At 60.1% G+C, this 26846-nt stretch overlaps 2 protein-coding genes across 2 annotated transcripts in view; both read left to right on the plus strand.

Moving 5' to 3' along the window:
* Positions 1–3543: 3543 nt before the first annotated feature.
* E2F1 (E2F transcription factor 1) lies at positions 3544–7560 on the plus strand. Its single transcript, XM_075517409.1, has 7 exons — positions 3544–3905; positions 4473–4563; positions 5180–5399; positions 5907–6059; positions 6216–6330; positions 6445–6649; positions 6892–7560. Exons 1-7 carry the CDS (start codon positions 3711–3713, stop codon positions 7140–7142), a joined length of 1230 nt encoding a protein of 409 aa, XP_075373524.1. The 5' UTR covers positions 3544–3710; the 3' UTR covers positions 7143–7560.
* Positions 7561–13264: 5704 nt separating this feature from the next.
* The window catches only part of NECAB3 (N-terminal EF-hand calcium binding protein 3), a 29213-nt gene continuing 15631 nt past the window's right edge, over positions 13265–26846 (plus strand). Inside the window, exons 1-3 of the mRNA XM_075517428.1 lie at positions 13265–13671; positions 18706–18730; positions 19788–19896. Of these exons, the coding sequence (XP_075373543.1) occupies positions 13579–13671; positions 18706–18730; positions 19788–19896 (227 nt within the window). The 5' untranslated portion in view covers positions 13265–13578. The remainder of the gene's footprint in view (positions 13672–18705; positions 18731–19787; positions 19897–26846) is intronic.

Genomic DNA, 26846 nt, shown 5'->3' on the forward strand with positions numbered 1-26846 from the left:
ACAGATGCCATCATATGAAAGAAGGAAGTAACACTGCTGAGTCTGTTGTGCCCAGCGTCCAAGAGAGCAGCTGACCTGATGTCTTGGGAGGAGAACTGCTGGTGTAGTCTTCTGTAACAGGATGCAAGGGAACAGACAGTTCCTAGCTTTTGGGACCAGGGTCTGAGAGAAGAGACCCAAATCAGTGATGCTTTCCTTCTGCCGCAAGCAAGCTTTAGTTATTCTATTCGTGCTGTCATCAAATCGCTTTGGTTCCTGTAGAAAAAAGGCGATGGCTAAGGTGATGGAGGTGGAGGGCAGTAAGGTCAGGACAGCAGGATGATGGGGACCCTGGGCTTTCCCCAGGTGCCTGTCCCCTCTGCAGGTCTTCTTGCAGTGAGAGCGTGCCACGCTGTCGGCTCGCCGTCACCTGAACCGAAGCGCTGGGAACAGGAGCATTGGCAGGAGACCCCGGGGGAAGTCACCCTTCCCTTCACACAACAGTCATTCCAGTGCGACGGCTCAGCGCAGTCCGTATGGGACCTGCTGAAGGCAGGGCCACGCTACGGGTGACAAGGACAGTAAATGTGCTTCTGGGACACCTACATGCTAAGGTTAACTGAGCACAGGGACGCAGGTTTGCATCCTGCCAGCTCTCCTCCCGCCTGCTCCCACTGCCAGGAGATCATTTTGCAGCATAGATACCGGCTCCATCTGCAGCCCTGGTCTGCGCTTTTCCTTCAGCGCAGGGACCAGCAGACAGCCCTTGGCCTGAGCCTGTCCCGATGCGTAAGGCACCTGAACCCGGCCCACCCGAACTCGGTGACTGCTGCGGGGTAAATCCGGCTGGGGTACAAAGCATGTGAATAGCCTTCCTGATCCTCTCGGTGACCCAGTGGGGCCGTGGAGACAGGACTTTATCTTTGTGCAGCACCTGCCAGACAGCTAATCTTGGGAACACGTCTCCACTCCTTAGCAGGGCTGGTGCGGCCGGGAGGAGGCTGCAGCTGTGCAGGAGACAGCATTCATCTGCTTTCCCTCATATGCATGCAAGAAAAGCCCCTGCCCTTCCTTCTCCTACCAGCATTTGCCTTTTGTCTTTGCAACTGCCCTTTTTCAGTGCCACCAGCACTAAAAGCCTTGGAGAAGTTGTAGCACGGTGGCTCGGGGGAGAGGGGAGCAGAGCAGAGCACAGCCTGCTCCCCCCCCCGAAGAAGCTCCTGCATGAATCGGAGGGGGGAACCCAGCCTTTGTGAGCAGAGCGGGAGCAGCTGGTGCAGCAGCTGTGTCCCAAACCCCGCGTCACCCCAGGAAGCGCCTGGCCGAGGCTCCCCGGGGACGGGGAGAGCACCACCAGCCATTCGCTCCCGCCTGGCTGCTGGGGTTGCCTTTTTCCCCCCTCCCCAGATGGAAGAAACATTAACTGTGTGTAAACATCTGGCCTAACCGTTGCTTATGCTGCACAGTAACGATGATATTGCAGTGCAAGGGCTCTAGAGAGCAGGCCCCTGAATATTACAAGGGCCAAGCATTAATTAACTGTATTAATTTCCTTTAAGCAAGGCAGCATTTATATTTGCTCTTTGCTGATGAAGAAATGAGGCACGGAGAGGTGATATGATTGGTCACAGACATACAATATGTTACTGGCATATTTAAGGACGTAGGGATCCGGGGAAATCACGGCACTGCTGCACGCTGGCTGTCCTGCGGGGGAATTGCAGCCACTGCCAAAGTATCCAGCATAAAATTCTTTAAAGCCTGAAACCTGTTAGGCCAGCACAGGGGCACTGCATGTCAGGATCTGCTCTGCAGCAGAGGAGTTAATTCATCACTGCAAATGCCTCCTGCAACCCACGCACTGGTGGAAAAAACACCCTGTCTCTTGTGTCCTAGGCAGCTTGGGGTTGGCAGCGGGGCCAGGGTGGGAGCCAGCGCTAGCCCACAGCCCTGCCTGGCGGCAGCAAGGGGCTGGGGACCACCATGCTCGATGACAGGGCCCCCCAGGGATGCGTGGGGCAGCTCGTGGGGGGCACGGAGGGGTTAAACCCTGGGCTTGGCTCAGAGGGGTTTTGGGTGCCTGGCGAGACCCACGCTCTACTTTATGCCCATGAGCTACAGCATCTCTGAGCCCTGGGAAAGGCCCAGTCTTTAAATGCGGGGGTTTTTATTAGAAGGATGTATATATTTTTTTCCTTCTTGATTTTGCCTTCTCATGCAGCAGGAGGGTTATCAGCGTCCTGCACGCGGGAGATGCATGTCATGGGTGGACTATCAGCTCCTTCAGCGTGGCGGGACCACTCCCGGCTCTGGCTGCCACCCCCTCTGCCCCTGCCTCGCCCCTGGCCGCACAGTCCCATCGCTGGAGATAGCTGCTGCCACGGTCAAGTGCGGATTTTGCTTCCAGCAGAGCTTTTTCTCTGTGCCGCCCTGCAAGGGGTTATCAGCTAGAGCTGAAGAGGCTGCCGAGATCCACAGCTGTACTGTTTGGAAACACAAAATGCCATGAATCATCCGGCGAAGGGACGGAGCAGATTACAGCATCCCGATCTTGCTGTGCGAGCTGGACCCCCCCGAGCAGTATCGGAGCCCAAAGCCTCCGGACTTGCCCGGCAGCCTCGTCCGTGGTCTCGGGGCAGCTTTGCAACGAGGGAGATGGGACGACCCTGAACTCATCCCTTCGTCCCTCCGTCAGTTTTACAAACACGGTACAACAGCCCCCAGAGAACGTTGCCCCACAGTGCAGCAGACCTCCCGCTCGAAGGCTGCGCCCGCCCCAGCCCGGCTGAGCACCCCTCGATGCCCGCCAGCTCCTGACAAGCCGGGCACTGCTGCGGGGCTGCGCCTGCGGCGAGGGGATGCTACGAGCCTGGGCAAGGCTGGGGTTACCGTCACCCCCCGGGGAAGGGGCAGCCTGGGACCCCGTAGAGCCCAAACCCACCCCCTTCTCCACCAGTGCCTCGTCTGGGCCCCACGGGTGGGCAGAGTCCGCGGGAGGGGGGATATGAACTTTGCCCGTGGGTGCGTGCCAGTGCCCTCCTCCTCCTCCTCCGCCAGCCGGAGAGCAGCTGTGCCCGCAGCCGGAAGCCCGTCACCCCGACGGGGCAGGACCGGGAGCCCGGCTCCGGGGCACGGAGAGCTCCTCCGTGCACGCCGGTGTTGCGTGGCCGGCTTTTCCCGAGGCTTAAAAACAAACACGCGTGGGCAAAGCACGGCCCCAGGACGCTTGGGAGCGGGAAGCGCGGGGGCGGCGGGACGGCGGGACGGCGGGACGGGGGGGGGTGGGGTGGGGTGGGGTGGCCGCCGCCACCGCCCCGCGGCCCCGCCCCGCCCCCGCCGCGTCCCCGAGCCGCCCCCGCCATTGGCCCCTGCCTCGGCGCGGCGCCGCCGATTGGCCTCCTGTCAGCGCGTCCGGCGCCGCCGTCCGCGACCAATAGGCGGGCGGCACCGCCCGTCGCTTCGGCGGCGGCGGCCAATGGGACGGCGCCCCCGCGCCCCCGCCGCGGCGCCCGGCGGCGGGCGCAGCCAATGGGCGGGCGGCGGGGAGGCTCGCGCCGCTTTCGCGGCAAAAAGGATTTGGCGCGCAAAGGCGCGCGGGGCCGGCGCGCCGAACAATACGGCGGCGGGCGCGGAGCCGAGCCGAGCGGAGCGGCCCCGCGCCCGGCATGGGCCGCGCCCCTGCCCGCGCCCTGCCCGCCGCGCCGCCCGCCGCCCCGGCGGCCATGTGAGCCATGGCGGCGGCGGCGGGCGGCGCGGCGGGGCTGGCGGCGCTGCTGGGCAGCGCCTCCCCGCACCTCCTCATCGTCTCCGCCGCCGAGGAGCCCGCGGGCGGCGGCCACCCCGACGCCGACCTCCTGCTCTTCGCCACGCCGCAGCCCGCCCGCCCCGGCGCCGCGCCCAGACGGCCCGCGCTGGGCCGCCCGCCGGTAACCCCCGGGACAGGGACAGGGACAGGGACAGGGAGGGCGGCGGCGCGGGGGCTGCGGCTGCGGCGCCCGGGACACTGCGGGCTCTGGCGGGGCCGTGCTATATACCGGGCCGTGCTGTACTGGGCCGCGTCGCGCCGGGCTATATGCCGTGCCGGGCTATATGCCGTGCCGGGCTGTGCTGTGCTGTGCTGTGCCGCGCCGCGCTGCTCTGCCCCACGCCGCGCCGTGCCGTGCCGTGCCACGCAGCACACCTGCTGAGCGCGGCCCTTCCCCAGCCGCCGCGCCAGAGCCGCCCGCCCGGGCGCTGGGCCGTGCCTCGCCTCCCCTTCCTGCGGCCCACGGCTGCTTCGGGGCGCTCTCCGCAGCGCGGCAGGGCCAGCCCCCCGTGTCCCCGCTGGCATGCGTGGCAGCCAGGGAGCCGCTCCCATCAACCTGCTCCTGCTGGGAGCGGGGGCTTCCGGACCCCCCCGGGGGGGCCCGCGCCGCCGCCCTCCGCCGCCAGCGCTGTGGGGACAGTGGGGCTGCGGTGGTGGCCGTCCCTCTGAGGAGCCCCATCCCTTGCAGGTGAAGAGGAAGCTGAACTTGGAGACGGATCACCAGTACATAGCGGAGAGCCTGCCGGTGGGCCGGGGCAAGGCCAGGAACCCCGCTAAAGGTACAGCCCCGCTCCCCCCGACCTCCCCCGAGCCAGCCCGGCCCAGAGCAGGGGGTTCAGTAGCCCCGCGCCGCTGCCCACGGTCTGGGCTGGGCCTCTGGGCTCGTCCCTGGCTGCTTCTCCCCATCTCTTTGCATTGGTTTGGAGAGGCTGTTCCTGGGGCTGGGCTGTCTGTGGCTGCTCTCTCTCCAGCCCGTGCTGCTGTCCCCTGGGCTGGTGGCACAGTTGTCCTGCCCATCTGCTGGGCACCACACTGGCTCCGTGCCTCCCTTGGGATGGAGCTGTAGCTGCTAGCACGGTGTCGGTGTAGCATCCCAGGTGGACTCACCTGGACCCTCCATCATCTCCCTGAGCTCTGCCTGGCACCTTGGCGTCACAACCGGGCTTGCGGTCACGACTGAGCACGGGTGTGGGAGCCCATGCCAGGTCCTGCAGCGTCCTTCCCATGGAGGATGTGGGGAGCTCACTCCATTGCCCTGAGAAAGCAGATGGGTTTTGGGGTGCCGGTCCTGGTTCCTGGTCCACAAGCCACCTGCGAGTGTGGGGGGGTGTTTTGGGACCCCTGACCTCCAGCTTCCCTTGTGGCTGAATCACGGTTGTCCTTGGCGGCTGGCAGGGGCAAAGTCTCCTGGGGAGAAGTCCCGCTACGAAACCTCGCTGAACCTCACCACCAAGCGCTTCCTGGAGCTGCTGAGCCAGTCGCCTGATGGTGTGGTGGACCTCAACTGGGCGGCCGAGGTCCTGAAGGTGCAGAAGAGGCGCATCTACGACATCACCAACGTCCTGGAGGGCATCCAGCTCATCACCAAGAAGTCCAAGAACAACATCCAGTGGCTGTACGTCCCTGGGCCGGGCTCGTGGGGCTGTGGCTGGCTGTCCCCTGGGATGGGGGAGCCGCCTGGGCCAGGCTTGGGGTGGAGTAGGGTCTTGCTGGGATGGAGAAGCTCAGAGTGGTGTCACTGGAGTATCTGCTTGGGGGTCGAATGGTGGCTCCCTCTTCACGTGGGTCACTGCCTCGGGCAAGGGCTGTGCTTGAGCGTGGGTGGCTCCGAGTATCGGTATGCCTGTGTTGGCTGCAAGTCCCCCTTGGGCTCCCTGAGCAGCCCAGGGAGTGGGGGGGCTGCATCCAGGCTCCAGGAGAGGACCCCAGGGCTGTGCCCTACTGTGAAATCCCTGCAAGGCTGATTCCCTGGGTATGGGGTGGGATTTAGCCTGGCCCAGGTGGGGACAGTCATGGTGTGGGGACAGTCATGGTGTGGGGACAGTCATGGTGTGGGGACAGTCATGGTGTGGGGCAGAGGGAGCCATGGGGTTTGGCTCCTGATGGCTGTGGTGTTCCCCAGGGGCAGCCAGGCCACCGTGGGCCCCCCCAGCCGGCACCGGCTGCTGGAGAAGGAGCTGCGGGAGCTGCAGGCAGCCGAGCGGCAGCTGGATGACCTTATCCAGACGTGCACGGTGCAGCTGCGCCTGCTCACTGAGGACCCCGCCAACCAGCAATATCCTTCGGTGTGGGGCTGGGACGGGGCTGGCTGGGTGGGGGGCAAGCGGTCGAGCCCTGCAGTGAGCCCAGCCGTGTTCCAGGTGGGGCGTTTTGCTGCCCGCCCCGCTGCCGCATGAAAGCATCCCTGTGTCTGCTCCTTGACCCGTCACACCGCAGCCTATGTGACCTGCCAGGATCTGCGCAGCATTGTGGACCCCTCAGAGCAAATGGTGATGGTTATCAAAGCCCCCCCAGAGACCCAGCTGCAGGTCTCGGATCCAGCGGAGGTGAGCTGGGGCCACCCTCTGCTCCCCATGTCTGCACAGACCTCAGCAAAACCCAGCCCAGGCTCCACAGGCATCCTTTTGCCTCCTTGTCTCACTCCTCTCCCCTTTCCCCAGGCTTTCCAGGTCTCTGTGCGAAGCACTCAGGGCCCTATCGATGTCTTCCTCTGCCCCGAGGACAGCTCAGGGGTTTGTAGCCCCGTCAAGAGCCCCTTCAAAGCCCCCACAGAGGAGTTGTCCCCCGGCCGTTCGCAGCCCAGAGCCTCCCCGCTTCTGCATCCTGCCCAGGACGTGAACATGCCCCTGCTGCCCGGAGAGCAAGGTGGGTGGCCGGGGCTGGGGACGGGGGGACTGGCGTGATGGCACAGTGGCTCTGGCCAGGGGCTCTTGCTGTGTTTGCAGCTGTGAGCCCCTCTGCTGTCGGCACAAGCAAGGAGCTGGGGTGATGCTTGGGCACCTCAGCGAGGCAGGGACGGGGAAGGCAGGTTCTGCGTAGACGAAAACTGCTTTTTTGAGTTTTTTGGCAAGTATTGTGGGATTTACGACCGCTTCCCATCCCTGCAGAGACACTGCTGCCGGGGACGAGCGCGCTGCCCAGCAAGGGCTTGGCAGAGGAGGTGAGCCTCTCGCCACTGGCCTCCATGGACACCCTCCTGGAGCAGAGCAGGGAGGATTTTTCGGGTTTCTTGGCGGACGAGTTCATCAACCTGTCGCCGCCGCAGGCGCAGGACTACCACTTTGGCCTGGAGGAGGGCGAGGGCATCAGCGAGCTCTTTGACTGTGACTTCGGGGACTTCACGCCCTTGGACTTCTGAGGCTCTGCCTGGATGCTTGCGGGGGAGCTGCCAGGCGGGGGGGCTACCCCCGGGCTCCTGCCCTCGCAGGCAGGGCAGGCAGCCCCTCCGGCTGCAGCACCCACAGCTCCTCTCCCCCTCTGTTTTTGCAATATTTTCTTCTTACACCTCCAGCCCCCCCAGCCTGGTGGGGGCCGTGGCATCCCCAGCTCCAGCCCCGCGAGGGGGATGCCAGGGTGGGGGTCCCATCTTGGGGGACCCCCTGCAGGGCCCTGATCATGGGGGGGGGCGGGGGGGGCTGCCCAGGGCACAGCCCCTGTCCCCCCAGGTGCCCGTTACAGAGCTTTAAGCAGTCCTGTGTATAGATTTGATTAATTTATTATTGTCCCCTGGGGACAGCATTTAATTTGCCCGGGGGTTTGGGGGGGGCAGCCGTGCAGCAGAGTGGGGGTGCCGAGAGGTTTCGTCACGCTGGGAAGGGGGTGGTGGAGATGTGGGGGGTGCTGGGTTGGGGCTGTCCCCCCCGGTGTGGGGGGCTGCCTGTGGCCCAGCTGAGTGGGTATTTATTTATTATTTATGGTGTGTGGGAGCTCTCCTGGGACGGGGGGGCAGGAGGGAGCGGGGGGATGGTGCTGGGGGCACACGGAGGGTCAGCAAGGGACTCGCCGGCACATCCCGGCTGCTCGTGGCCAAAACGGGCTGCGGTGGCTGCGGGAGAGGGGACAGGGCGGGGTGGGGCTGGCGGCCCTGGGACCCGGTGCATGTCCCCTCGGGGGGACACAGGGGTGGCCCGGGGGGGTGCATCTCTGCGGGTGAGGACCCAACGCTGTCTCCAGGCTTTTCTTCCCCTCCCCACGCAGCCGTTCAGCCCTTCAGCTCCCTCTCCCCCTCTCTGGCCCACTGGGAGAGGCGGAGGGGAGGAAAGGGGGGTCCCGGGGCCCCCTGGGGCCAGGCTGGAGACGCACTTTCACTTTTACTGCCTTTTAACAAGCTTGTGTTCCTCTGAGCTTCGTGTTTAATAAAGGTTTCTACTGACTCTGGCCTTCAGTGCAGGGCTGCGTTCAAGTGGCGTTAGGGGTGGTGGGGACCTCAACCTGAGAAACCAAGGGGGTTTGGGTTCATTTGTGGGGGTTTCTTCCATACTCAACTTAAAATGCACGAGCAAATATGTCACTGCCTGGGGTTGCAGGAAGTGCTTTGGCTCCCCCCCCCCCCCCCCCTCCCCCGCCATGCTCTGCTCCTCCACAGAGGCTGTGCCCCACGGGGATGGGGTCTGGATGGGGGGATCGTTTCTGCTTTCGGCAGCCCTGTCCCCGCTCAGCTCCTCTCCTGCCTTCCCCTGGTTTTGGGGCAGCGTTTGCACCGGGGGCCTGCGGCCGCAGCTCCTGTGTGGGGAGGAGGAAGGCAGCGTGGGGCTGATGTGAAACCAGTCCGTGCATCCACCGCACCAGCAGGCTCCCCGTGACTTCCCGGCTCCCCAGTTTGCCCCAGTACCTCTTGGTCCTGCCTGAAGGCAGCTGCCGGTACCAGTTCGTGGCCCAAAGTTTGAGGTCCCCGTGTCCCCCCTCGCTGGGGACGAGCTGACTGCAAGCAGCAGCCCTGACCCCGAGTGCCCCAACCCCCTCTGCGGCACACCGTCCCCTTCCGGGGAGCGAGGGACATCGGGGACCCCCGGGGAGGGGTGCTTGGAGACGCCAGGGACCCCCTGGCAGCCTGGAGCGGGCCCAAGGGGCCACGGCCCCGGCCCGGTGGCAGGCAGGGACGTGCCACTTCCCGTGTTGGTGCTCGCTCCCCTCCTCTTTCTGCCCGGCCTCCTGCCCGTTGCTCCTTTAAGCAGCCTGATAAATATTTCACCCCGGACCGTGCTGTGTAAGCTCACCCTGCTCCTGCGCCGGCTTTTGCAGGGAATGGGAGCCCGGGTTGGGGCCAGGCTGCCGGCGGGTGCTGGGGTGGCATGGCGAGCCCATCACCGCTGCCTAGCCTCGCGCCTCCGCCCTCGTGCCTCCATCCCCGCACCCGAGCGCAGTCCCCAGCTCGCTGTGCTGCCGCGGGATTGTTCTTACTGCGGGACACGCGTGGGTAGCGGTGTGCCGGTGTAGGGTGGCAAACCGCACGGCTCGGCCCCGTCTGGTGCCAGCTCCCCGCACATCCCCGCTCCCGGCCCTCCTCCCCGCGGCCCCCGGGACTGGCCAGGGCTCGGGAGCGGGGCCAGCCGGGGAGCGCGCCGTGCTGTCCCAAAACCCAGCGGCCAGGAGGGCAATGGCACACGCGGCCTGTCCGTCCCCTGTGCTTGAGTGGGATGAGCCGGTGGCTGGCTGTCACGCTGTCGCCCCATCAGATGGGGCTTTTTCGGGCAATTAAACTGAAAGAGCTCTCCTGCTGCTCCGGTCCACGGGAGTCCTGCCCCACAGAGCCAGGGGCAGGAGCACGGGGGGACCAGGGTGGGTGGGCATGGCCCCCCGTCCCCAGCCTGCTGCATCCTTCTTACAAGGTCAACGTTTGTCACCTGAGGTGACAGAGGTGCTGAAGCTTTTATGATTTACTGCGGGGTGCCCAGCCCGGCCCAGCCATATGCCAACTCATCCTCATCCCCGCGCTTAGCAAGATCCGGCCCTCCTTCTCCTCTCCCCTTTTAGTTTTGTTTCCATGGAGGGTGATGGTGACCTGTGGTGCTGCCCAAAGGGGCGAGACCCCGGTGAGGGGAAAGTGGCCGTTGGCTTTCACGGGAGCCAGCGGGCACAGGGAGAGGGGAGAGGACCCACACCAACGTCCTGAGCTCTGCAGGGCTGTTCCTGCGAGCGAGCTAACCCCCAGCAGCAGCACAGCTTTTCCCTTTTCCCCTGAGCAGAGGTGAACCTCTCTGATGGCATTCACCATCACATTCCCCTAATAGGGAATCTCACGGGATGATGAGCCCTTGGGACTCCCCGGTCCCCCCCGGCAGGGACAGGACCGCGTGCCCCGCTGCGGCACTGCAGCCCATCTCGGGGGGAACGCGTTGGCGGCTCCACGTGAGCCAGAGCACCATAAAAATAACCACCCTGCCTCCCAGGGATGATTCACGATGCAGCTGAAGGGCTTCCCTCCTGCTATTTTGAATCGCTGGAGAAAGAGCTGATGATAGCTTGCGTAGGGGCTCTCATTTCCGAAGAGCACATGGCGGCTTTGGGAAGCGGCCCCGGGTGCTGCCTGGTTTTATGAGCTATCTGCACTGCAGATGCTTGTCTTCGTTGGGCGAAGCAGACACGGTGCGGAAGATGGGCACCCTGCACACATCCTGTGTGCCCCATGGGTCCTCGGCTCCCATTCGCTCCCATCTCCCGTTCCCTGGGAGTAACCCTGCGAGGACCGTGCCCGTCCAGCCCTGGGGGTGCCCAGTGCCGTCAGGCTGCGGTGGCGGCTCCATTGGCACCGGCAAACGCTGCCGCGGGCTGGTGGGCATCCGCAGGCTGAGCTGTGCCGGATGCGGACGTGGTGCTGAGCCCAGGCAGTCATGGGGTCTCCTGTCCCCGTGCTGCAAAGTTTGGACTCGGAGGAGTCAGGAGAGCCCAACAGTGGGACAAACTCTGGGACAGGCTGGCAGTGGCTGGGGTGCAGCATTAGACAGCATCAAGTTTGCCAGAATTTATACCTTTAATCTAATCTCCCTTGCAGGGTCTGGGCAGGTTTTGGGGTCTCTATAGGCCCCTGTGGTACGTCTGGCCCGGGGTGCCGTGCCCCTGCCAGCGCTGCCCGCTGCCTGCCTTGCTTCTGCATCCCGCCCCACGCTTCAATATTTCCACTTCTGAAAACCACTCGCATTTCTTCTGCAAGGAAGTAACTCGGGGAGGTGAAGCGCAGCATCGTTTATTCACGAGATGCTGGTTAAGTGGGTGCTTTGTTTAATTGCTGTCTGGTTGTGGTCCTGTGCCCCCCGTGCCTGGGGAGCAGAGCCCTGACGTCCCCCCTACAGCCGGGGCCGGGGCCGTGTCCCCCTGCCCTGCCAGTGGCTTTTGGGGCACGCTTTGGAGGCACTCATGGAAGGAGCTGGGGGCACCCGCTGCGTCCTGCCACCGAAAGAAGTTTTTCCCTGGACTTCGCCCTCACTTTCCAGCTTCTCCTTCCCGTGCTGAAACTCATGCTGACCCCGAGGCGTTCCGATAGAGACCAAGCACGGATTTTAGCAACACAGGAGTGCGGAAAGCCCCCCCCAGGGCTTCGCTTTGATCCACGGCAGAGCCCCGCCATCGCCCAAGCCCCTTCCCGCACTCCCTGCCAAGGTGGTCCTCTGTCCCCACTGCCATAGGGCCTCCCCTGCCTATTTCTCTAGTACCTGCCTCCATTTTAGTTTGATTTGATGATGGCCATGCTCAACAGCTCCAGCCCTTGGACCTCTTTCTGCCTCCCCAGGGGCAGGGACAGCCCTGTGCCGCGTGGGCTGGGCGCACGTGCTCCCCAGAACCCCTGGCTACCCCCGCCGGGTCCCAGGTGCACTATTTCCGCCTCTTTTCCCTTGCATACACCCGGAGCAGCCAGGAGACGGTAAAAATAACAGTGATGCATCTTGCAACTGCTCCGGGCTCAGCTTGCAGCCGGTTGTCCCCGAGGGAGGAGGACAGCGAGCGAACTACACGTGCCACGGCTCGGTCACGTTGGGCTAGGGAAGTGTCTCGGTTTTGAGAGCTGGGTTAAGAGAAGCCAAGCTCAGCAAAATGGGTTGGCCTCAAGAGGTCCGTGTGAAGGGAGAGATGGTGCAGTTGGAGGCAAGCCTGGCTGGGATTTTGCATCCGGGCGAAGCGGTTGCATGCCCCTTTTTCTAAGTGAAATCCCAGGATACTCTGAGAGGGACGGGAAGAAGCCCACCACCCCAAGAAGTCACCACACCACGTGTACCCCGGGAGCGGTGTGAAGCTCTGGCGATGTGAAGCTCGTGCTCAGGCACGGCTTTATCTAGTTTATTCATCTAATTACCTGTTTCTCATTTGTGAAAACCTCTGAGGACAGGCTGGGGCATGGACATGGATGTCCATCCTATTCCTCTCTGCATGCACAGGTGCCTGTGCTGGGCAGGGATGGAGGCAGGTCCTGCCTCCTCCTCCTCATCCTCCCCCTCCTCCTCCTCCCCAGCCAGCCTGTCCCCCAGTCCTGCAGCCCCCACTTGGGGCGGGAAGGGAGTTTTACATCTGCTGGAGGCACTGGAGGCCCAGTGCCATCGGTACGACCCCCTCACACCCGGCATGCCGCAGCGGAGGGAAGCAGCGCTGAGCAAAGGCCGCCTGGCACCGTGGGCACGGAGGAGCTGGCACCACCGGAGTCATTTGAAACTGTTCTGGGTGGCAGGGGGACCACCCCAGGGCCAGCCCCAGCCACGGTAGGACCACCCATGGCCAACCTAGGGCCACCCCAGGGCCAACTGGGGCAACCAGGGCTACCCTGGGGCCAACCACAACCACACTGAGACCACCCATTGCTGCACTGGGACCAACTGGGGCAACTAGGGCTACTGTGGAGTCAACAGTGACCATAGTGAGACCACCCATGGCCAAACTGGGACCAACTGGGGCCACACTGGGGCAACCAGGGCTACCCTGGGGCCAACAGTGTCCACACTGGGGCCACCCATGGCCAAACTGGGACCATCTGCGGCAACTAGGGCTACCCTGGGGGCAACAAGAGACCACACCAGGACCACCCGTGGCCAAACTGAGACCAACTGGGGCAACCAGGGATGGTCACACCACACTGTGACCACCCAGGGCGCACCAGGACCACCATGGGCTGCACTGGAGCCAACTGGGAGCACAGTGGGGTGCACTGGATCCAACTGGGACCAGCCCGGGGCAACCCCACAGCCGACCGGGCCCCGGGAACAAGCGGCAGCCGCCACCAGCCGCGGGGCGCCGGGGGGACAGGGGGCAGCGCCGGGGGGGGGGGGGGCAGCGGCCACCGCCGGAGGGCCAGCGGCCAGCGACGGGGTCCAGTGGCCAGCGCCGGGGTCCAGCAGCCAGCGCCCCGCCTCCGCCACCACCCCCGCGGCCCGCGCAGCCTCGCCCCGCCCCTCTCCCCTCCGCCAACCACAGGCACTGCCCTGAGGTGCCAATCACCGGCCGCGGCCAACCGGATCGCCGCGGGGGCGGGCCCTCAGCGGAGGCAAAGTTGCCTGGCGGCTGCGGAGCCGCTCGGCTGAGTCCAGCTCCGCGCCGCGCTCCCTACGGCACCGCAGCGCTCCCTACGGCAGCGTACCGCTCCCTACGGCAGCGTACCGCGGGGCGCCGCACCCTACGGCACCGCAGCGCTCCCTACGGCAGCGTACCGCGGGGCACCGCACCGTACGGCACCGCACCGCACCGCACCGCACCCTACCCTACCCTACCCTACCCTACGGCATCGCACCCTACGGCACCGCAGCGCTCCCTACGGCAGCGCACCGCGGGGCACCGCACCCTACGGCACCGCAGCGCCCGCGCCCGGCGGGGCCATGATGGCGTGCGCCGAGCTGCTGGCCGTGTGCCTGCTGTCAGCCGACCGCGGCCCCGCGCCCCGCCGCCAGCCGCTCCCCATCTTCCACGACGTGAGTACCGCGGGGCGGGCACCCAGCGAGCCCCTGCCCACCCCCGGGGCTAGCGCGGGCCAGGCGGGCGGCGGTGCCTCCTCACGGGGAGCCGTGGCGGGGCCGCACATGGAGGTGTCAGGGTGAGGCCCTTTCCCGCCAGCCCCGGCCGAGGAACCAAACCCAGGGGACAAGCGAGCGGGCCCTGCTGCTGCTCTAGGCCTGAAGCTGTGAATCAACGTGTGGGTCGTGATGTCTTAAATAATACTCAGTGTTGTGTCCTTTTTCTGAATTATGGGCCCCTGAGTGGCTAGAAATAGCCCGCTCCTTATCAAGAGCTGGCCGTTGTGACTCCTGGAGCGGGAGCTGTGTGACGGCAGGAAAGCTGCAGAAGGTACCGTGTGGCTGTTAAAAGCTGTGGGATCCCACAGGCAGAGCGTGTCTGTTGCCCGCTGCGGCCCCCGTCCCTGCCAGCTCCTAACGCGCCAGGAGTTGTGGAGGAAGATGCTCTTTGTGCAGGTCGGAGGTCGGCCGGGCATCTCTGTGGGTGGCTTGGGGGAGTTGAAGATGCAGATAGTAGCCATCTTCGTTTTCACAAGACAGGTCCTGGCACAGTGCCTCCCGTCACACCCCGTCCCCTCAAGCCCTGTGGTGAGGGTGCTCCTGTCGGGAGGGAGCTGTGCGCCCTGGGGCCAGGGCTCTGGGGGAGGCAGTGCCTCTCCCCCGGTGGCACCCAGCAGGGCGGGCAGGCGGCTGCATGCCTGGCCACCTCCCAGGGCGAGTGGCACAGTCTGGGTCGGAGCACATCAGAGGTGCTCAGCCCCCCTGTTCCTGGCTGTCTTTCGTGAGCTGCAAGGTGCCTGGGTCGGGCGGGCAGTGCCCGAATGTCCCTGGTGGGCCACCAGCCCTTGCATTCCCCTGTGTCCGGCACCACTGGGGTCTAAGTCACCCTGTGGAGCCAAGGAGATGGGTGAGCAGAGGTGCTGCCCTTGCCCTGCTGCAGGGGCTGGGGAGGAGCAAGCAAGTGAGGGTTAAGGATGAGGGTTGGTTGGTGTCCCAGCACCTGGACAGCCCAGGACGGTGCCAGCTGTTATCTCTGTCCTGGTCTGGGTGCTGCCACCCCCCGTGTCCCAGTTCATCCCAGAGGAGGGGAGCAGGAGATCTTGGGCAGCACTTCGGGAAGGTGGATACCATGCCTGGTCCGGTTCTCCATCCGGGAGACCTCCTGGCATCACCAGGGAGCAGCTGGAAGGCTCAGCTCCCTCAGCCGCGGTGGAGCTCACAGCTTCCAGCAGAGGGTAAGGGTCTCTCTCCTGCCGTGGGGGGATTTCAGACTGCAGGGCTCTCCAGCCAGCATCATTAACCGCACTAATTACTTGGCTGATGGAAGATGGGCTGGAGGGGGGTTGGTGGTGACAGCTGTGTTCCAGCTCAGCTCCTCCGGGCACTCGCTGAGTCCCACATCTATCCCTCAGGGTGTCATTAAGGCAATTAAAATGGGAAGTGTTAACAGCACTAGCGGCTGCTGCTTTCTGGGTTCTGGCGGCTTCCCTTCCTCTTCCCTGTGGCTCCCTTTGCTCCTACCTCAGCTCCAGAGCTTGGCAGGGTGAGTTTAATATCTCCGCTTTCGGGTCTGGGCAGTTGGCTGGTCTCCAGCTGCCCCCCCAGGCTTGTCAGGGCGAACTGCCCCCCGCCACAGCGGGGCAGGACCCCAGCCTGCCCCTCAGGCAGCGGGAAGGCAGGGCTGCCCACGGCAGATCCCAGGCAGCAGCCGGTGCTTCCCCTGGGACTGGAGCCACCGTCTCCCTGCCCGCAGATCGCCTGCCTTCAGGAGAGGTGAGGAGGAGGATGGCTTTGCCTGCGATGCTTCGCTGCAGGCGCAGTATGAACTGCAGTGCTGCCATCGCAGTTGTTTCTCTGTGCAGACGTCTCAAACCTCTGGGAGATTCATCCCCCGGGCTGGTGCTCGGGCCTTGCTCACTCCCCTCTCGGTGTACGAGAGGTTCAGAAAAGCCACTTGGACGGCCCGCCGTTTATCGCCGGCGTGTGGCTGCAGCCCGCATTAGCCTGCAGTAGGTCAATGAGCACAGTGTCCCCAGGGCAGCTGTCCCCTCCCCAACAGCCGGCGTGTCCCTGGCTGTGTGTCCGGCAGCCGCGGTCGCTTCCAGCCCTGCAGGCAGGGAGAAGCCCTATAATGTCCCTCCTTCCCGGGGTGTGGGGGGTTCATCCCCACGTAAATGCCGGTTCAGTGCTTCCTCCATCGGTCTCAGCGTGTCTGCTGCTGCAGGCACTGCGCGAGGCTGTGGGCACTTGGATGCAAACCCAGGAGCTGAGGGCTAGGAGAAATGCCTCTCTCAGGCTTGAGGCAGTGCCCCTGTGTTTCTGAGACTGCCAGCCCGGCCGAGTGCAAGTGAGGGATTGCCTGTAGGGCCTCTCCAGCAGCCAACGCAGACCCGATCCCATTCCCAGCCTGGCTTTGCATCACTTTTCCCTGGCTTTGTCCCAGGGCTGCCATCTGTGCTGGGCTCTTGCACTGGGAGCAGCGCTTACCTGCCATTGCCGTGCACATGCCTGCGCCCCGGGGGGGCCGCGGGTCACCCCGTGGAGCATAGAAGCGGCTCTGCGCTATTTTTGCTTGGCTGGAGTTGGATCCTGCCTTGCGCGCAGGAGCCATCGGTGTTTTCTGGTGCGTGCAGCACGCAGCGGGGCACCCCTCTGCAGCTGGGGTTGGCCGAGGACGGGCTGACTGGAGGCAGCGAGGAGCCCCGCCATCCCTGGGGGACGGGGAGCAGACGTGGCCTCGCCTCGCAGGGCTCTCGCAGCTCCGCTGCTTGCGCCGCGTTTATTTATTTTGAGCTTCAGGCAGCTGTCGTGTGTGCACCGGCAGGGCTTTTCTAACGCACCGCTGGAGCAGAGGATCCCGTGTGCGAGAGAGAAGTGTCAGCTCTGTTTGCTGAGGTTTATGCTGAATCCAGGGTGGGCTCATCCCAGATTAGAGACCTTCTCAGCCCCATGGGATCCCGCCCAAAATTGTGCTCTTCCTCTTCTTAGCCTGCAGACAGACCCTGCTGAGCAAGGCCAGCCTGGGAGTGGAAAAGGTTTGACCTCACTTGAATCTGCATTTCTTAAGTGCCTGGGTGATACTTGACTGCCTTTGGGATGAGCTAGCTGGCCTCAGTGACATTTGGGGTCATAGAGATGTCGTTGCATGAGCCACATGTCCCTCTGATGACAGAGGCCTCTGCAGGGTTAAGGTTTTGCCTTGATGGAAAGTGGCGTGCCTGAGGCAGGGAGGCGGCAGGGTGGCACAGGCGTGTGGGACCCGCGGGTGCTGCCCCTGCCTGCAGTCAGAGCTGCCCCTGCTCCCTGCCCGGAGCCCTGGCACGTGTAACCCTGCAGCTGTGAGACCCCTGATGCGCAAACGATCTCTTTAGCCTGGAGAAAGTTTTGCTTTAAAACCCAGAGAAATCCCCAGCGAAATCCCCAGCGTGTGGGAGCTGCGGGTTCCTGTCTCAGCTGGTAGCAGTAAAGCTCCGAAGCGCATCCAGCGAGTCCTACGGGGCGTTCAGAGAGCGGCTGCCCTGCTTTCCTGCGAATGAAGCAGCCTGGCCGGCTCGAAGCCTGTGTCCTGGAGGGACGGTTACCTAACGCTGGTCAGCCTCAGGGCAGCCTCCGCTCCCTGCAGCAGCTTGGGTTGAGAGGAGCTTGCCTTGCTCAGAAGAGCATCCTCCAAGGAGCTGTCCCGGCTCCTGGTTTCGGTCGTGGGGAAGGACCAGGGAGCTCCCTGCTGGGACCAGCATCAAGACAGCCTCTGCCCGGTTGCAAGCCAGCGGCTTCCTCAGGAGTGAGCAGCAGAGGTTTCTCTGGGCAGCTGTTTCTTTCCCTCAAAGCAATTTTTCAGGGATATTTCAGTGGCTAGATAGGGGCTTGTGCCCTCAAAACACGCAGCAAAGCTGTCAGTGAGCAGTGCAGAAGGGAGCTGGGGGCGGGGGGGCAGCTGGCAGTGACGCGTCTTCCTGCGGCAGGGAGCAGAGCTGGTCCGGGGGCGGTTTTATCAGCGGTCTCCGCTTTGCAGGTGCATGGAAAAGAATATAACAAAGTCCGCTTTCCCCTTTTCCTGCTCTTTTTCATTCCTGATCTTTCTTCAGACCTGAAGATTTCTTCATCAACCAGGATGATTAAAAAGGATGATTAAAAAGAAGAAAGTTGCCACACACGCAACTTTCTGTCGTTGGCTCTGTTAAGGTGTGCTGGCCAAAACCTCATACTGTTTGGTCTGGCAAGATGTTCCTAGGCTTCGGAAATGATGCTCTTGCTCACTGGAGTCAGCCCCAGACCTTCTGATAATTATTGGTGAAAGAGGAGCCAGGCAGGGATAAGAAGCCCCAGCTTTCTCCTGGGCCATGGGCAGAAGCCTCATGGTTGGGAACCTGGGTTGAGACCCTGAATTGGAGCAGCTCTCCAGCTGTGCTCTGTGGCAGAATTAGTTACAGATTAATTAATTCATTAATTATTAATTACAGCATGTGTGCATGTCGAGGTGTTGCAGGAAGGATTGTTGTGAAGGGTGATTACAAAGTGCAGGACAAGAGCTGCTCATCGGTGCAGACGGTTGAAGTGTCAGCGGTGATGCACAAAGTGCTCCCGTTATGGGGTGGCTTTATGCTTAATGTTCTGTCGTTTAAGGGGTCTGAAAAATTAAACACTTTCCATCACAAGGATGTAGCGAAGCCCTTTCTACTTCATCTCCCTCTGTGTGCACCTAAAAGATGCTCGGTGTGAGTGCTGGGCTCACTCGGGCGGTGGCGGCTGTGCCAAGAGCTTTGTGCATCAGAGGAGAGAAATGGTTTTAATCGTTTGCAAAGGGGAATTTCCGCAGAGCAGCCTGTGCAGCGCTGGCCTGTGCAGCCCTGGCAGCAGGGCCTTCTCCGTGGCTCCCTGGGCTCCGGGAGGCAGTTTTCCCATGGTGGCAGTGCTGGGTGCTGCTTGGCTCGCTGTTCAGCCGTGCTGCTCTCCCTGCTGCCTCACTAAACCCTGTCGTATTTTCTCTTGCAGATTTTCCGACGAGCCGACAAGAATGGTGAGTGCTTTGTTTCTGCTGCTGCCTCCCCCTCCCTGCCAGGGTCTGAGCGAAGCAGCGCAGCCTGTCCCTGCTGGGAGGTTTGGCTGACAGAATGGAGGATAAGGGCAAGCAGCTCTCTGGCTGCAAGAAAAATGCTTTTCTGCTTTGCCTGGGGGAAAAGGCACTGGAGCAAAGGGCCTGGCCAGGGGCTGGGGAAGTGGGCTCCCCCAATTCACCGCCCATGAGCCACGCAGGACAGAGCCCCTTCCAAGCCCTTCTCCTGCCTGCACGCACACGACCTCTTCTCTGCGCTGCTATCAGCGAGAAGGGAAGGCAAAGCAAGCTGTGCAGGAGGCAGCGCAGGGGCCGTCAGGCTTCTGCTCCGTCCCTTGCAGGATTGATTCAGTCTCTGTGCTCAGTCCAGGGTTTTACAGGTGCCCCCGGTTGGGTGGCCCTGTTCCTGGATGCCCATTGGAGCCCCTGGCATTTGAGAGTTAGGCTCTGCTACCTGATTTTTAATCTGGCACCCACAAACTAAGAAGCCCAAAATCACAAGTCATTCCTCTGAGCCTTCCCGCCCCCTCTTGGGCTCTTCTCCTTCATGGTAGCTTGCAGGCTCCAGGAGCTGCTTTTGTTGCAGATCAAAATGCAGCGCAGGAGCTGAAGTCCTCCACAGAGAGGAAGGAAAAAGCTCTTGAGTCAATGGAGAGATTTTCTTTCCATGAAAACCTGATGCTGTCCTCACTGTGCTGTTTGTAATGGACTCTCTACTTGGACAGTCATCTAAGTACAGAGTGTCTGCATGCATTTCTGAAAACATGGCAGTGGAGTCTTTTGGAAGGGGCTGAAATTCCCACCTGAAATTCCAGCAGCAGTGGCCCTGCTTGCCAGCACTCCTGGGTTTTTGATGGGGACTGGTGGGACATGCTTTCAATGAGATATCTGCTCTAATTGTTATGCACAACACGCCCAACCATCCCACGCTCCTGGTAGAGAGGCTGCTGGGAGGATCGCTGGGGCCTGTATGCTTCTTTCTGCAGATATATAATTATTCTTCCCTTTTATTTAAATGCAGATGATGGGAAGCTGTCATTTGAGGAGTTCAAGAACTATTTCGCTGATGGGATCCTGAGCTCGGAGGAGCTGTGGGAGTTGTTCAGTGGCATTGACAGATGTCATTCAGAGTAAGTACTGTGGTGGCACAGAGGAGAGGAGACGAAGGAGAATATAAAACTGCTTAGCTGTAGATGGAGGACGCTTGGAGGCGGGTGCGATAAATAGTCAGGGTGAGATAAACCTACCTCGTGTAACACGCAGATGTTAAAACCCATTGAACACCAGCTATGAGCATTGGTGAGGAGAGAAGCCAGACATTTTGAGAGCAGTCGTTATCAGATTTACTGTAGTTCCGTAAAAGCAAGCATCCATTTAAAATTACATTACGTTAGTTTGAAAAATGTATTCCAGAAATACACAGGTCTATAGAGCAGGTTGTGTGTCTGCAGGAGGAGCATGTGTGGACGATGATCCCTGCTGACACAGGGAACTGCTTTTCGCTTACGTAAGAGCTGCTTTCCACCAGAAGTGGGCCTTATGAGTGTAACTGTGAATTTAGGACAGCTACTTTTAAAAAAAGAAACTCCCAAAGAACAGGAGAAGTAATTGCACTTAGCCCTGGTCTTCTCTTGACTGGTGCTATCTAGAGGAGTCTGTTGGGCTCAGCAGGGTTTCTCATCCTGGTCTTTTGGATATCGGCATGGCCTTGCTGGGGTCCCTCTGCCCTGCTGGCCGCTGTGAACGAGCGTGTTTTGGCACTGGGAGAAACTGGCCGATGATAAATTGCATGTCTGGGGGCTGCCTGTTCAAACAGAGGGGTGCTGCTGGGGGAGAATGTGGCTGCAGCTTCCTCCCGGTCTTGGGCGGCAGGCTCGGCTCTGGCTTGTGCCACTTCCCTGGCACCCCAGGAAGCATCTCCTGCACCTCTGACGCCCTTGGCCAGGGCAGTGTCTGAGCAGGTCCCCGCCAGGGAGAGGTAACTCAGAGCAGCCTTAGCTGCACTTGCTGGTCCCAGGGCTTTTCAGGGAGCCAGGGCAGCAGCACAGAGGGCCCATGCAACGCCAAGATGCCAACAGCCACCGAATGCCACAGAGCTACTGACGGCGGATACCCAGCGGTCCCTGGCTGCAAGTCCCCACATCATCCACCCGGGACTGGGGGAGCAGGGACGATTGACTCCTGCTGAGTGTTGGGGTGGTGGGTTTAGCTGATGTTCCCACTCTGGTGATGGGGCAGAGAAGTGGGCTGGTGTGTGCAGCCCCTGCTGCCACTTTCTTTTAAGCCTGGCTGCCCATTGTTGCCTGTCCTGCCAGTTGGGCTTGTTGGATGTGGGCAGCAGGAGCTGCCTCCTGAAAATACCTGTCTCTTTGGGCTGCAACCGCAGGAGTTAGCAGTGAGCTGTTCCCTGTCCTCTGCAAATGCTCCTTTCCTCTCGCTCCATTTTGGGGTGACCTTGGAGTAACCCCCCATACAATACTGCTGGAAAACACGGATTGCGGCAAAGCAGAGAGTTTTAACCGTGCCCTTAACTGAATGGTGAAGATCTGGTTTACCATCGCTTTCAGGTTGGGCTTCTTCCATCTGTCTAGAGCAGATAAATGGAACTGACCAAAGGGCCCCGTGTGAGCAGGCTGTCTCTGAGAGCCATGCATGGCCCTGGCTACCGTGGTGCTCTCTATAACTCGTTACCCGTAATGACGGTGCGGTAGCTATGACAATGTGGCAGTTGCAGCATTGAGCTGGTGACATCTATTAGCAGGTCATGACCGTTGGTTCTTTGATATCTTTCTGCCATGAAGAGCAGAAGGGACCCTGCTGACAGAGCTGGTTGCCAAATTCCTGCGTTCAGTGACTTCAAGCAAATGTAGGAGACGCCGTCCCTCCAGCCCTGCGAGGATGCCCTCATTTCTGTAAGAGCAGAAGGGGAAGTCCAGCCCTGAGACCATTGCAGGTGTAGTTCTTGTTTCTGTCCCTGGCTGGGACATGGTCTGTGCGCACGTGTGCAGGGTCAGTGCATGGGACGGCTTCAGTGTGAGCAGGTGGGAGCGGGACAGGACGTGGGAGGCGGCGGCAGGGAACTGTGCATGATTTCTTCAGCTTCATCCCCAGCTCATGGAGGAGGAGGAGGTGGGACCTCCCAGAGAGGGAGCCTGGCGCTCAGCTTATTGCCTGGTAAGAGGCATCCTGCCCCCTGCAAACAACATGGGGCAGCGCTGCGTCTGCCAGAGCACTCTGATCCTGACCCAGGGCCGCGTGCTTGCTGGGACGAGGGACTTGGAGAGACAGGCCTGTCCCCAGGGAGGCATGACCCTGGCTGTCTCCAGGGGCTGCCCAGGGACTGCTTGCCCGCTGCACAGCGGCAGGTAATGGAAATCAAGCAGTGCTCAGCACTCTGGGCCTCATAGAGGTCTCTGTGGCTCTATGTGTAGAGCTGGACTTTCTGGCATTTGTCTTTGGGGTGTGCAGGGGGACTTGCTCCTTTGTACAACCTCTGGTGTCTTGTAAGGGCTGTGCTGGTGCCCTGCTGTCCCCTCGACGGGGAGGGTGGATAGCCCCTCTCCTCTGGGCTGCCTGCTCGCCTTGCACTTGCAGGAACGTGATATTTTTCAGAGGTGGCTGAAATTTGCTGCCAGATTCAAGAGTTATTACCTGAGGTAATACTCGGAGTATTACAAAGCTGGAAAGCAACTACAAGCTCTACAAACGTATCTGGCATGCTTCTTTCATGTCCCGTAGCTTTTCTGATGATGGCAAAGTTTCACCCTTAATCCAGTGGGTGGATTTGGCCACAAGGGTGCTGTGTTCATCAGGTCTAGGCTGAAACTTGTGTTTCTTTGTCAGTGCCAGCCTGACCCAAGGAGAGACAGTAACAGAGACCTTTACACCCAGGCACTCTCCATGTTTGGGTAAGGGAGCGCTGCCCAGACACGTCCTGACCCTCACCCATCACTGCGAACCTGCAGCTGCTCCCCTGGGTCCCAAAGCTGACATCTGAGAAGATGAATATTTCAGAGGTCTCATACATTACTTGTTCTTCCAGAGAGCCCACGACACCACACTCTCCTTTTCTCCCTGTCCTTCCCATCTGATCTTTGCTCCACCTCCCATCCGCCCGGCGCTCAGGTGGTGAGTGCCTGTGGCCTGTGTGTCAGGCACCTCTGTTGGGTTCAGTTCAGATTTTATGTTTCCCCACAAGGCTTTTTTTGTTCTGCATTTCTGAAAATTGTTCCATTTTCGCTTTAAAATGTCTCCTTGCTCTAATTCTTTAACATTTAAAAAATTATGTTGAAACCAAATTCAACTCTTTATCGCAGTTTGGTACAACAGCTAGGTCCACCGTTTCGTTTAGCTTGTCAGAAAACTCCACGCTAGCTCTGGCACTGGTACAGAACAGAAGGACTCATCTTCCTGGAAAAGTACATTTTCATCCACTGAAACATCTAGGTGAGAAGAGACAAATGTCTTTGAAGGGATGAAAAAAGCTCCATTGCTGCAGAAGTGTCTTGGGACAGTGCGGTTTGCTCTCTGAGCAGCCGTGCGTCTGTCTGCAGCCCAGCCAGGTGGGATGGCAGCAAATCCCAGGTTCTCACAGGGTCAACTTAACGGAGAGTCGGTTACAAAGGGCTTTGGACTGAATGTTGTAGTGTTGCATAGGTTGTGTGCCTACTGCTCTCTGCAGGGGACTATGAAACCTACCCAGGGAAGTGTCGCGTGGACTTCGCGTGTCTTTCTGTCCCGCATCTGTCAGGAAAATTTAGAAAAATAAGGTCTCGCAAATCCTCCTTTGCATGAGAGCGGTCAGATGGTGGTGGCAGGAATTGGATACAGATTGCCCAGAGTCTGTGTCTGAGCTTGAGCCATAAGGGAAAGAGGTGGGAGTGCTGATCTGGTGGTTTTTAAAAACTCTCAGTGGAAATAAACTCAAGCTTCTGGTTCTGTGGAAGAAGGGATTTGTGTGAACTTTCCTCCCCTCTCTTCAGTTAGAGACTCGGAGCTGCAGCATCTGCCAGTCTTTGAATGATGGAGAGTAACTGAAACACTCTGGGTCACACTGGAAGGGTTTGGAAACCAGATCTGTGATGGCAGCAGAGGTTCCCAACGTGATAAATGATAAAAATAAAAAAATTCCCATCTGCTTTGCTGAAGCTGATTGCTGTTTTCTTGCATAAATTCCAGGCGCATTCTGAAAAAATCCCAACAGCATAATGATGACAAGATCCTTCATCAGTTCAAGCTTAATTACAGTTAATCAGTGGTTTGAGCACAGTCAAAATACAGCTATGTGGAAATGTGGAGAGTCTCAGGATGAGTGCTTTGGAGGCAGAGGATGGCTCTTCTCTTGGAGTGGGAGAGAGGGATGGCAGAGAGAGGAGTGGAGCGAAGCCTGCTGCCCCATTGCAGCCCTGCAAAATGGGTCAGGAATTGACGTGCAGGTTCTTTACGTGAGCTTCTCCTGGTTTCTGGTATGAAGTAGCTTCTGGTAGCATGAAAATGGCACGATTGGTCCTGCAATTTGCTTGCTGTGCTCTGTCCTGGCCCTAACTGTGCCCTGGGGGCTGCTGCAGGATGCGGAATGTGGGAAGAGGTGGCCGTGCAGGGTTGCTGACGGACCAGGCTGCGTTGGGAAGGGAGCAGATCTTCCACTGGACACCTCCCAGAGTGCTGATTCAAGATTCTTGCCACAAGATCTTGGCGATTGGTTCAGTGTTTAACTGTTCAGTGTTTTAGTGATTGATTAGTTCACATTTGTTTTTAAGCAGCAAACAGACAAGATGGAAAGAGTTATTAATAATCTCTGGCCTCTCCTTAGAAGCCAGAGGGTTGGTGTTGATCGTAGCTCTTTGTCACACGGACATCTGCTCGCTAGAGCCTAGGTGGGGAACTGGGCAGTGGGTTGAGCTGGTGGCCCTTTCTTCTGCCTGCTGAAATCAGTCCCAGCCCCAGGTGGGGCTGGGGACAGATGCAAACGCCTGGGTAACAAATGCATTAGGTGTTTCACTGTGTATTTTGTTATCTCATGTCCATATCCCCTCTTTCGTGAATTTTACCCATCTCTTGGATGAGAACCAGCAACTGCAGTTATTGCACTGGGGCATGGGTCTAACAAGTGTGCTGCGGGTGCTGTGGTGCCAAGTCTCTTGTGGCAGTGCAGCAGCAGCGGCTCTGCAGGCTCCAGGCAGAAATATGTGGAAAAATTAAGAAGGAGCAAGACACTTTTCCAATTTAAATTTGTGCTTCAAACCCCAATTACTCTATCTAGCAGAGCTGTGGTCGGATGCATGGAGCTGCTCAGAGATAGGATCAACAAAGTTTGATGTAGTGGAGTCGGCAGAAGAAGGGGCTGTGGTTTTGCTGATTATCTGTATTGTGTCTCAAGGGAAACACTTTTTATCCACTTTAAAAACTGTCTGCAGTGCCAGGACAGTGCGCCAGAGCCCTGCCTTAAACACCTACCGCAGGAGCTGATTAAAATAGATGAGCCAAATCACATCCTAAAACTGCCTGTCTCCATTGCCTAAGAAGGCGCCTGATGCAATTAGCTAAACAGAGGGGTCTGCAGTCCCACTGCTGTGGGTCTGCAATGACGTCTTGCACCAAAATATTTTGTTGATTTGAAGCACTGCCTATTATTAAAGTACACTAAATGGAAGCCCAGCAGAAAGGGAGATGCAGAAACCAGGCTTTAATGTTTGGGGGAAAAGCCGTAGGAAGATTTTGCTTAAATTATTACCCCTGTACTTGGTGTGGCATTTTGGACACTTCCCACACTCTACTCTAATTTTACCTTGGTGCATTTTTGCCCCTTTGCCTTGTGAGCAGTGTCAGTGGGGGGGCAGGGCGATGCGGCCGTGATTTGACTTCCCCTGGGCAGCGGCAGCCGTCCTTGCGCTTGGAGCTTAGCAAACTCCAGGTATCACTGGTTCCTCCACATGTGACAGCACTTAAACACTTAAAAAACTCTCTTTCGTGCTCTCTTCCACTTTCCCAATCAGGATTAAAAATGGTTGTAATCATTTAGGGGATTTTGAGACAGCAGAATTTCTTGAGCAGAGGCTGATTTGAATAAACAATATCCTGGGGCATTTCCCTGCAGGCTCTGCAGGTGGTGCTGGGCATCGCAAGCAGCTCTGCCTCCATGGCTTTGGCCACCTGAGCAGATCCAACAGCTTCATGCGAACCCGCGGTTCTGCTTGACATCCTGTCCCAAAAACACGTGGCTGTTCTGGACATTTCCTCCTCCCTCTCCACCCCAGCAGCGCCTTTATTAGCAACAGGAGGGACCTGTCCAAGCCCTGCAGGGATGCCAGCATCGATTCTCCAGTGCAGTGCTCTCTGTTACTGAAAAGGGGTGGGGGGCTGGCCTCCACCTCCAGGTTTTTGGACCCAGATCCCTGCTTTAATGGCCTTCACAGCAGGAACAACCCCTCTCGTGGGCTGTGAAGCCATCCGGTCCCCTGCCCTGGGAGCCTGAAGGCAGCCCCACGTCATCTGGGCTCTGAAGGCAGCGAAGAGGAGGAGCAGCCGGGGGCACCTGTGGGGCAGATGGGAGAGGAGGGTGCCTGGTGCCGTGGGGCAGCCACGAGGGAGGACCTGGGCTGAGGTCAAGGAAGACACAAGGAGGGAGCCCTGGCTCAATGCCTCGCACCTTTGGGGGAAGAGGTTGGGTTGAAGAAGCAGCTTCTGGGGCTCGTCAGCTCCAGGGCTCAGAAATGGGGCTGCCAACTGAGCTGGCCAGCCCAGGGGCGTGGGGGGCTGCCTGCCTCCCTGACCTCCCTCCCAGCCCTATCCTGCTCTCACAGACACCTTCCCAGCACACTCCAGCTCCAGGAGGTGATGGTGGAGCACCTTTGCTTGCTCCTTCAGCCCCTGAAGCAGAGGTGATGCTCTGCAGCCCTGCTGCAGGTGCTGGGCACGGCTTCTGAGCTGCTGGCTCTAAACGTGTGCAGCTTTTTGTTTTTCTAATACAGCTTTTGAAAATACATGGGAGGAGCAGTAAATCCACTGGGGGCTTGAGACAAGCCCTCAAGACCCTGCTCACCACAACTGTTTCTCCCGAACCAGCTCCATCGTCTAACAA

Source organism: Mycteria americana, chromosome 14 (assembly GCF_035582795.1).
Source record: "Mycteria americana isolate JAX WOST 10 ecotype Jacksonville Zoo and Gardens chromosome 14, USCA_MyAme_1.0, whole genome shotgun sequence".
In the NCBI taxonomy this organism is placed as follows: Eukaryota; Metazoa; Chordata; class Aves; order Ciconiiformes; family Ciconiidae; genus Mycteria; species Mycteria americana.

What these genes read in the sequence shown, in the direction of transcription:
- E2F1 (XM_075517409.1), top strand. Translation starts at nt 3,711, where the DNA reads ATGGCGGCGGCGGCGGGCGGCGCGGCGGGGCTGGCGGCGCTGCTGGGC. An exon ending in GGCCAGGAACCCCGCTAAAG is followed by an intron (nt 4,564 to 5,179) that starts GTACAGCCCCGC and finishes GGCGGCTGGCAG; the next exon opens with GGGCAAAGTCTCCTGGGGAG. An exon ending in CCTGCTGCCCGGAGAGCAAG is followed by an intron (nt 6,650 to 6,891) that starts GTGGGTGGCCGG and finishes CCATCCCTGCAG; the next exon opens with AGACACTGCTGCCGGGGACG.